At 43.7% G+C, this 10,932-nt stretch overlaps 1 protein-coding gene across 1 annotated transcript in view; it reads left to right on the top strand.

Annotated features, from left to right (window-relative positions):
- Positions 1–10,932, top strand: part of CDC14A (cell division cycle 14A) — a 159,361-nt gene that overhangs the window by 101,949 nt on the left and 46,480 nt on the right. The window contains exons 9-10 of the mRNA XM_004689736.2: positions 1,693–1,923; positions 8,537–8,675. Coding sequence (XP_004689793.1) covers positions 1,693–1,923; positions 8,537–8,675 — 370 coding nt within the window. The remainder of the gene's footprint in view (positions 1–1,692; positions 1,924–8,536; positions 8,676–10,932) is intronic.

Below are 10,932 nucleotides of genomic sequence, written 5' to 3'. Positions count from 1 at the left end.
TATGCCACCAGTTTTTAACTTAAACTGAGGGACCCACCCTCCTTCCTTCACTCCCTCCCCCAATTGTGCTTTTAGAACCCCAGGTAACCAGCTGGAAAGGTCATACGGGAAATGTAATTGGGAGACTCTGGCCCCAGCCTCACAGAGTCAGGTATAAGGAAAACTGATGGGCGCTGAGACCCTCAGACATGACCGGCCTACACAGGCACCAAGGGAGAGCAAACACAGTGGACAGGGTGCAGCTGCAGCCCCCAGTGGGCTACCGGAAATTATTGTCCTTAAGGCAGAGGGCTGGGCAAGGTCACCTTGGCTAAAACCTCCATTACCCCCTGCGATTGGCTAAGTGTGGGTCAGGTGTCGTATCCCCTGACCTAGAAGCTCTCTGGAATTTGTCATTTGGAGACCCCACCCACAACAGGAGGGGTTTAGAGACTGACCACCTGTCGCCCACCCCCCACAGAAACCGTCTACAATAAGAAGTGCTCAGCTTCTTTTAGTCTCTCATTCTGCTGAATGGTGTTAACCATTCTTATCTTAAAAGCCTGTTTGAGAATGAAAAGAAATCATATACAATTGTGATTTGCAAGTGGTAGGTGCTTAATTTAATAGTCATTCATCTCCTTTGTGAGGGGATTACACTATGGGTTAAAACTATACATCTGGCACAAAGGCCATAATTGTCGTTGAAAGGTGTTCATGAAGTGGAATGAAAAGCACAAAGAATTATTCCAGGCTGACTGCACTTTCTAATGTTTCCCGGTTTGTTTGGACTGGAGAGGAGTATGTTCCCAGGATTTAAACCTTCGGGGCTGAAGCTTTGCGTGTTCACCAGCTATTCCCAATACTTGCAGAAGTTTCTCTCTTTGGTCTCTCTGAGTCTCTCTTCCCTCTCTTTCTTTCTGTCTTTCCAGTTATTCAGACTACTGTTTATAGTGTTATAGGAAAGGGAGAGGGGCACCCCTGCACCCCCAAACCTGTCTGCTCTAAATAGGTTCTGCCATTTACCACATCAAGACAAAACATATAAGACCTTCAATGGAAAGAAACTTTAATGCAGTTAGTGTGCAATACAGAAAAGACAAAAAATAGAGTTTCTAAGTCAGACACCCGAAGTTACCCATCCCCTCGTGGGTATAAGCCCACCCAAAAGGGATTGGCCCAAAGCAAGGCCTGAAAGCTGCCATAAGTCTAAAGCACCTTTCCGCGGGAACCCATAGAAAAGGGCCAGAAATGGCCAGACAAGTCTGGGAGGAAAAGAGCAAAATCAAAATCAAGATAAACACTGCCATTGTCAACCTCCCCACGGGTCTCTCACCCACATCTGCTTCAATCAGTCTAGGAAATAAGAAATAAGAGCTGCTTCTTCTCATGTCTCTCCTCCCTGTGCCTCCCTCAGGTCACCTTCTGGCTCTCCATCCTGCTTCCTTCCATCTTCAGCCTCCTCTCCAGATTCTTCTTCTCCCTGCTCAGCTCCACCCTCCTTCTGGGCAGGGCAGGGAACCTGGAACCTCCCCTTTTCCTGGGGACCACCCTGTTACAATATGATTGTGCCCAACTCTGCTCCCTCTAGAAATGTACTTTCCTCCTCAACTCTCCCTCGGTTTACAGGCTTCACTGGGGAGGGTTTTCGAGTCTGAGTGATGTGAGAGAAAATCCGTGCCTTTGCTCACCACACACACCTTTCCCCTTCAGGTTATCCTCTCCACGCCCCTGAAGCCTACTTTCCTTATTTCAAAAAGCACAACGTAACTGCCATTGTGAGGCTGAACAAGAAGATCTACGAGGCCAAGCGCTTCACGGACGCTGGCTTCGAGCACTACGACCTCTTCTTCATCGACGGCAGCACCCCGAGCGACAACATCGTGCGGCGCTTCCTCAACATCTGTGAGAACACAGAGGGAGCCATTGCGGTCCACTGCAAAGGTGCGCGGGGCCCCGGCAGGCACTGGCCACAGCAAAGCGTGCAGAGCAGACCCAGGCGTGCCTTTTTACAAAATGCGCTTTACTTATTTCTAAAAACTGGAGCGGAACCCATTTAATGTCCCCTTTCTAAAGAAAGGCCTGTGGATGGGGACCGTGGGTGGTGCTGAGTCCTTCAGGAGGAGGCAGATTTTCTGGTCTGGTTACAGGACAAACCCAATGTGAATTGGGTGGATGCTCACCTGTGCACTTAAAGGGATTTATGATGAGATTTAACTGCAGGCACCTATAAAAACGATTAATAATGGGTTTATTGACATGAGAAAGGCAAATGAATAACTCAGAGAGGAGAGAGATAAGTTGGTTAATGTGTCCTATCGGTTTTGTTGACCTGGAACACAATAGCATGCTGAGAACTGGTGAAAAGCCAAGAGTCAAGCAGTGAAGCAGGAGGCCAAGAGAACTCCAAGCCCACATGTCTGTTGTTTTTTTTTTTAAGATTTATTTATTTATGCATACAGAACTGTGGTACAGGCCAGAGGTGCAGGGACAGTGAGAGGGTTCACTAGAGACAGAGTGGGGAGCAGAACAGGCATATCTATAAAGCACACTGCTGAAGGGAGCAGCGGACGAGACAGGAGAGGTCTGCTGCACCATGTGGTCACCTCCAGGGCTGGGGAATCGAACTTGCACTGAAGTGACTGTGGCTAGCTTGCAGTGCTGTGCTTTAACACGCTTTGCCACATCCGGCTTTTTATCCAAATATCTCTGCTTAACTCCACCCTCCGTTCCCAGCAATCCCCACTTTGGTGATGCTGAGATGTGTAGTTCTGGTGTCTGGGTTGGGGGTGGGGTCCACAAACCTGTATCTATAGAGTTTGTTCAGGACATCCTTTCCCCTAATAGTCTGAGCAGTCAACCTCGCTGACCACTGGGCTACATGTGGGAGTAACCACAGCAGCACTAGGCTGGCCCAACACCTTCACTTCAGAACAGTGGTCAGGAGGCAAAGGTTGCTAATTCTCCATTTCTTCTTATCCTCCGTAATTGTCCAATTCCTCTCCATTTTCTTCCATTCATTGATATTCAGTACACCCATTTTTATCATCCAACTACCTATCCCACCTAGACTTTTGTGTTGTGGGATGGTGTTTTCCCTGCCCTTTGCTAGGGGATGGTGGCATTCTGCTTACTCTTCCCAGACGTGTTTGGAAGAGTGGTGGAAATGAACCTCTGGCCTCAGGGTGACTACTTGGGGCAGGAGTCACTTAGGTGAGAGGAGGCATAGGACTGCCAGATCTTAGCATGTGAAAACACAGGCTGCTCTGTTAAATTTGAATTTTTGTTGATCATGGAATACTTTTTTAGTAAAATTTCCACAGTTATTGCACAGAACATGCATTTTTCTCTTTCATCTGGCAACCTTTTTGTCAGTTACTCAGAAAATAAGAAATGACATTTCTTCCAAGCCTAGATATCAGGCTGGTGGGGGTGACGGTGGGAGGGGGGTTGCAGGTAAAGTCTGTTTTAGGTTGTTCCAGCCTGGTGGACTTTGATTTTAGAGAAATCACTTTGATCTCCAAGGACAGAACCTCACATGCAGTTTTTGATACCGCCACTGGGTGGTGCTGTTCCCACGGTTTGTTTAGGAACCGGTTTCTATTGCTATGCTAATTGTCTAGTAGGTGTTGCGGTTCTTGCTGTTCTTGCTAAGTGCTGCAGTACCTGACTTAGTCAGACAAGCATTGCTTTCTTTCTGACAGAAATTAAAACACCCTTTTCTAGGCCCTTGTTTCTATGTTTAAGATTTGAGTAGGCGGAGGTACTTTGCTGCGCACGTGAGCAGCAAGGGGAAGTTGCTTTTGTCGGAGACCCTGGCACATAGGAATGACCCCCATGCGCCCCTGCTTCACCAGCGAGCTCCTTTGGGTCAGGATCCTGGCGGGCGGACTGAGGCCTGCTTGCCAGGGACTTCTCTGTCTCCGAGGTGAGCTGTTGGAAAGGTGTCTCTGATTATGGACTAACCAGCAGGTTAAGGTTAGGGTGGCACGGAGCTGGCTTGTTCTGGGTGTGATCCACCAGCTCTTTTTCCATCCTAAAGATAACCTGGGCCCTAGATAAAGCATGGTTTCATAGCTCTCAATGAACAGTGGAATTTGAGAGCTAATGGACTCGTGACAGCTACTAATGTTTAGCAGGAAATAATCACAACCTCTTTCAAAGATTTTTGTGTGTCATAAAAATCAGATTTTTTCCTGGCTTTCTCTCCCAGTACATTTGTTTTATGAATACCAAACCGTGTCCTTTCTGCATGGGTCTTGTTTGGACAAATTCCAGGGAGAAGAAATGCAAAGCCTTCATTAAACCTCTGCATTGTCCATAGCATTCCACACCTTACAAAGATTGTGAAAATGAACCTATCCCATGTTACACATTCTTGTTACTGGTATTCTCTTTATCTTTGATCTGAATGTTGACACTGTAAGAAGTATATATAATGACACACACAAATAGAAAGTAGAAATAGATATTGCATCACTAAATTGCAGTTTAAAAAACCTCTTTTTTAAAAATTTAGCATTGAGTTTAGTTCTTGGATAAGAAGGTCATATTAGCTTGTGATGACATCTTTTTGAATGTTCTTCCATTTGTATACACATGTAGGATTCTTTTATAAGGGTTACACCTTTGAATTAATTACAGCTGTATTGCTTTTAATAGCAGACTTATCTACTATAGGCCTATTAATTATTTTGACATCTGCCCTAATTAAGTCAGCTTAATTTTCCGGGAATTCAAGCAGCCGTGAGCATTTTAATTGAACTGGAAGGAGGAGGAAGAAAGACTCTTACCCAGTGTCAAATGAACTTCGGCAGCTGCTAGAAGGAGAATGACTATATCAGTCCTCAACATAAAGTACGATAGATAGAGACACTAGGAACTCATTTTCTGGAAATGTGTGAAATCTTACAATGATTCAATATCTGCAGTTTTACCTTTTGGTTGATAAAAGGGTTGGCTCTAAAGTTGTGAAGTTTTCTATTACAAACGATAGTTTAGAGAAGGGTGACCTGGTGATGGTTGAGCTGTGCTTGTTGAAGTTCGAGAAGGCGCTTACCCAGGTATAAATAGCACACTTTTCAGCATCTCTCTTCATGCCAGAAGCCCTTTAATTAGGAATGCTTTAAAAAATTTGTTAAAGTTTTTATGGAAACTTAGTGAAATGTTCCTATTCTGTTGAATTGTGGTGAGCGCTGCGAACTATTCAGTGCTAAGTAGGTTCTTTTTATAGATCTAAATTATAGACTCTTTTTTAAAAAGGGGGAAGCAACTTTAGTTTGAGAAAAATTTGAAAATTTCTGCATCACTTTTTTTTTTTTTTGGTGTTGAACATGTGTCATTAGGAGGCAGGTAGCTCCTTTCACATAGAGGGGACGCTTGTCTTAGAGGGGACCCTTGTCTTAGAGAGGAAGTGGGTTCTGGTTGCTGGTCTCCCTCTTGCCGAAGTGTTGTGTCAGTGCGATTACCTCATTAGTCTTGTCTGCAGTCAGGCTTCAACCCACTCTGAGGAACAGAAAGGCAAATTACTCTTAAGTCTTATTGTCTTAAGGGAAGAGCCCCACTGAGACCATAATGAAGTTTCAGTCTTTCCTAAACAATGTGGATGTTTTTGATCTTGGGTAGAAAGGTAATTAAAATGAAAATAGCCCCTCCCTCCCTCCCAATAAAGCCCTCATCTAATAACACACTGTATTAGTGTAATATTGCCCCCCCTGGAAAAATTGTTTTTTAGGGGTAAAGGAAACTCTTTTTTTGGTACAAAGCAAAAGAGATAGGCATTGTATCACTGGCAGTAAAGTTTTATGGAATATGATTCAGAAACAAAGTCTGAAAAGTTTCTGGAGGGGGCATTAATGAATCAAGATGGAGAGTAAATTAGGATTTTCTGATTTAGGGACACACCTTTTTCACACTCAGGAAACTAAGAGGGACCTTGAAATGAATTGTGTGTCATGATTTGATTTTTCTTTCTTGGTGGAACTTGAGTAATGGCGTATATCCCAGCATTTGCTCGTGTGCTGCTGTCTTAACAGCCACTGAAATACTCTGTATCTCTGAGTGCTGGGGAGATCAGAAAAGATGCATTTTATTTTGACTAGGAAGAGGTGACAAAGCATCCCTGGACGGGTGAGGGGAGTTTCTTAATATGTAACTTCCAAAATCCCCTTTTCTTTTCTGACTAAATAATTTCACTGATGAGATGGACATTGTGCCAATTTTCCAGGTCAGAAATTCAGTGTTCTGTGACCTACAACTCTTAATTCCATCTTGCCACTCTGCTCAGACCCCTGTGAGCCAGGCTTGCTTCCTGCCCCAGAGTGCTTCTCCGTGGCTCCTGTTCTTTCCCGCACAGCTCTTAGACCTCCGCCAGGTCATCTCACTTTTTGCCTCCAAAATATCGGGCAGTGTCATCTTGTTCTTTCCATTGATGAAAAAAAAAATGAAGATTTTTTTTTGCCTCATAGCAGGTGTGTGTTTGCTAGCTGTTTATAAATCATGGATTCCAGAATCATTACAAATGGATGTGAGTTCATCAATGTATCATCTGTATATATCGAAGATTAGTAACAGGTGGCAGAGATCTGTGCCCAGGGCGTGTATCTGATTTGGGGAGAGTATCCTCACGAAGTCAGCTTACATGCAGCTGAGTTACTTTCTGCTCTACACACTCACGTGTTCTGCAGCCAGACTTGCACTTAGCCAGTCCTTAGTTGAAAATGCTCAGTGACCTTTCTGCTCTTTGGGTGGGCTAAAGTCCTCATCAGTGACATGTTTGTTATGACACCAACAGCTCTCAGTCACTCCGCTTTGCTCTGAGAGACTCACTTTAATTAAACCTAGTTTCTGAGCTTGTTGCTTCCTAGTTACATGTGTGTACATACATGCACATGTATGTACACACATATACACACATAACATACATATCTCCTTATGCCTTTATACACATATATGTATTTAAAATATTGTCTAAAATATAAAGTCCTGCCAATTTTTACTTCTCTGGCTAGAAAAAAAAATGTAACAAGACACTTTGAAAAATTTGGAATTCACAGCAATAAACAATACTTCTTTGGAAATCATTTATAATTATGATTTTCATTTAATACATAGAGATTGGGTTCAACATAAGGAATACATACTGGTAGCAAGATTATTTTACCTCATTAATTTTTTTTTAGATTTACTGTATATTTATTTCTTATTTAATTGAGGTCACATGGGTTTACAACACGGCATATGATGAGGGGAATCGGTTCACATGTCCTCAGAGGTATGTCCCCACACCACACCCACCACCAAAGCACCGTTAGCCCCTCATCATTGACTCTCGAGTCCCCCCTTATTCTCACTTTCACCCCTTCTCCCCCCTCCTAGCTTCTGCAGCTGATTTCGAGGGTTTGTTTCGGCTTAGTTGTGTCAATGCCTTTGTTTTGATGGACCTCTTTTATAAAATGAAATAGCTTCAGGGAATGAAGTTTCTGTTTGCCTGGTTCTTTCTCAGAGACCCGAGAGCTCTTCCAGGGGAGAGAGCTCGCCCAGTACCTGGCGAGTAGTAGGTCTTCCCTCAGAAGTTAGTGACTGATTGAGCAAATATTGAAATCTTGGTCTCTAACATCATTAAACAGACTTGACACCATGTTAAACAGAGGTTAGGAAGGATGTCCACCTTCCAGAAAAAATACTGAATGTAGTGCGGCTTAGTAGCCGCTGGGGCTTTCATAACTATGGTATCTCCTAACTTTGATTCTTGCTTCCTTATACTAAAATCATTTTTAAATCCCTAACTATTTACATAGTTTAAAAAAATGACCTTGAGGCCCTCTCTGGTGGCACAGCAGGCTAAAGCACAGCATTGCAAGCTGGCCATAGCTGCTTCAGTGAGAGTTCGATCCCCGGCCCCGGAGGTGACCCACATGGCGCAGCAGACCTCTCCTGACATGCCTGCTGCTCCCCTGAGCAGTGTACTTTGTCAATCTGCCTGTCCCGATCCTCACTCTGTGTCTGGTGAATCTTCTCATGGCTCCTGTACCTCTGGCCTGTACCCCAGTTCTGTATGTGTAAATAAATAAATATTTTAAAAAATGACCCTGATGATAATGATGGTAAGTTACTCTACTGTCTTGTGTATCATTCACAGACAAATACTAACTATAGATGCATCTCCCTGGGGTGGGGGTGGGATGGGGCCAAGGACAGGCAGCACAGAGAACACCTGACAGGTAATACTTGGCAAGTGTTTGTCAGGGAAACAACTTTGCTTTACCTATAATTACAAAGACAATCATTTCCAAAGGTCCCCAGGGTTGAACTTGTTAGTTCCAAGTGCCTTGCTCTGATTTTTTAATTTTCTCATCTGTTTATTTTAATCCTATGATCTATTATAAACAGATTTCTTAAGTATCTGGTAGCCCCACATCCTATAAAAAGCATCCATTATTATCTAGACTTGAAATTCTGTCCTTCTACTTGAAACCATTGCAGTTTTTCATTTCGGCATTTTTGTGGATGCATTTGCTGTATTTTGCATTTCTTCTTCTGTTTCCTTCTTTTCCAGCCGGTCTTGGAAGAACGGGGACGCTGATAGCTTGTTATGTCATGAAACACTACAGATTTACACATGCGGAAATAATTGCCTGGATCAGAATATGCCGGCCCGGCTCCATTATCGGCCCTCAGCAACACTTCCTGGAGGAGTGAGTATGTGGTGTCTGGGAGCTCGCTGCAACCTCGTTCCTGCTTATTTCTACCTCTTGTTCCCATAGTTGTGGACTCTGGTTATAAAATGGCTCCATTGTTAGGAAAGTCTGTGCCTCAGATGGATTATTGTTGATTTGACAGCTAATGCATTCGAACTTCCTACCTTTTATATCTCTTAGATCAGGTGAGAGTGAGAAGAAAATCACAGAGCCTTCTCTGCCTACCTTTTTCCTGTCATTTTCTAGGTGTGATCTGGCTGCAGTGCAATTTTCTTATGTCATCCTACTTGGCACTTTTCATTCTTTTCTTTTGTTTGCATGTCTAAAAGCAGAATGAGAAAAAAACACAACTAAGGTCAGTAAGTGATTTCGGTGACATGGCTGTTCTCCTGAGAGCATTACTAACTAATGTAGCTGTAATTTGTGTTACCAAAGAAGAGAAATGAAAACTGACTTATAGGCCCCGCCATGAACTCGCTCTATAACTAGCTAGGAGAACACCTATCACTGCATCCATTCATTCGTTCATTCACATACTCATTCATTAACTTTTTGTCAAACCCCAGCTCTCAGGGGGAGAGACTTAACCTGTAAGGACACATCCCCTTTGGGCTTCCTCTTAAAATTCCAGAAATTGACATCAGTTTACCCACTCATAAAATAAGGAGATGAAATTTAACGTTAGCTGCATTGGGTCCAGCTCTAGAATGTTATCAGTTAATGATGTCTGATACTGACATTTCACTATTTTTTCTTTTTCTAAGTAGCATTTTTTCCCATACCACAGGTTCATTTACCACTTAGCTCATTTTATTTTGGTGATCATGAACTTCACAAATGGTTCAAAGGGTCTGAGTCTGCTGAGGGATTTATTTTAGTTGCCAATCCCAGAGGGAATAACTGCTAAAAAACAAGTGCTAAAAAATGTGCCGTTACGCCTTAGCTTAAGAGAACGAGGCAGCCATGCAATGAATACACAAGGAAAAAAAATAAAAGGCTTGAGAACAGATCATTAAGAAGACAGAAGTTCCTCGGTTTCTACCATATGAGATAAAATAATTCTGTTGTTTAGGGCTTTATTCTTTCCTCAGCTGCTTCCTGTCTGGCATTCTGTGTGCACAGAGCTTGGAGCTCTGTGTTGTGGGTCTGCCAGGTGCTCGCTGTAAGTTGAATCAACAGCCTTAGGATCAGAAAACAAACAAAAAGCCCCCTACTCCTAACTCTGGTTCTTAATTTTGCTTTTTTATGGAATTGACATGGGTTGACAGCACTGTATGTGAGTTAGCAGTTAGGATCAATCACACCATCCAGGTGTATCAAGCCTGGTGCTTTGAGCCATTCAATCAATCTCTTAGAATCATTGTTTGGAAGAGTGCTGATGTGTTAAGTGTCTCTTGAACGCTTACCCTACACCTGGCAGCTCCTGAGGTGGGGAGGCGCAGCTGAGAATACCACCCGTAGCCGCTTCAGAATAGTGGTTTCCAAGCTGGCCTACCCCATACCTGTGTGTGGCATCAGAGGTGGCATCTTGTTTTACACGACTGTACACTTCCTTTTGTTCTCGTCTCTTTCTCTCATTTTTCCCCCCTTTCCAGCTTGGTGTCTTGAGCAGCCCCATGACAAAAGACATTGCTTAGTGTGTGGAACACATTAATTTTTTCAGTGGCTGCTTGTGAGGTGTGCTCTCTGTCGGCCAGGGCTGGTGGTCCTGGGGATACAGCCATCCACAGGACAAACGAGGTTCTTTCCCTCCAGGGTGCTGAAATTCCTGGTTAAAGGAGTCAGCAATAAGAAGCAAGTGTGGAAGTCAACATTTGAGATGATTTCTGACGGCAGTGTGATGAGGCATGAGTGATGTGGGGAAAGGCTTTTTGCATTGAGCACTCCAGACAGGCTTTGCAAAGAGCCCTACCTTGGAAGGTGAGAAGGAGCCATTGCTTCTGAAGTCAGAATTGTGTCTCCAACAGTGAGCCCTCAAAGGTCCTGAGATGAGAACACATTTACCATTTTTTTGTTCAAGCTTACCATTTTTGGAGCTCAGGAAGAAGGGGAGTATGGCTGGAATATAAGGAGCTGGGAGTGGGTGGCTTGAGAGGTAGGCTCAGTGAATGTTCGCAAAGTGCACAAACCCATGTAAACCACCCTCAGGATCAGGAAATAGAACATTTCCCAGCAGGCAGCTGCTCCACTGGCGTCCCCTTCATTCCCTCTCCAGCTGCTCTGCCCAAGTAACCCCTGTTTTACTTCTGACACG

This window comes from Condylura cristata, unplaced genomic scaffold (genome assembly GCF_000260355.1).
Source record: "Condylura cristata isolate star-nosed mole 26May11 unplaced genomic scaffold, ConCri1.0 scaffold00026, whole genome shotgun sequence".
NCBI lineage: Eukaryota > Metazoa > Chordata > Mammalia > Eulipotyphla > Talpidae > Condylura > Condylura cristata.
The sequence above is the reverse complement of the archived record's forward strand: the minus strand, read 5'-3'. Positions and strand labels throughout refer to the sequence as shown.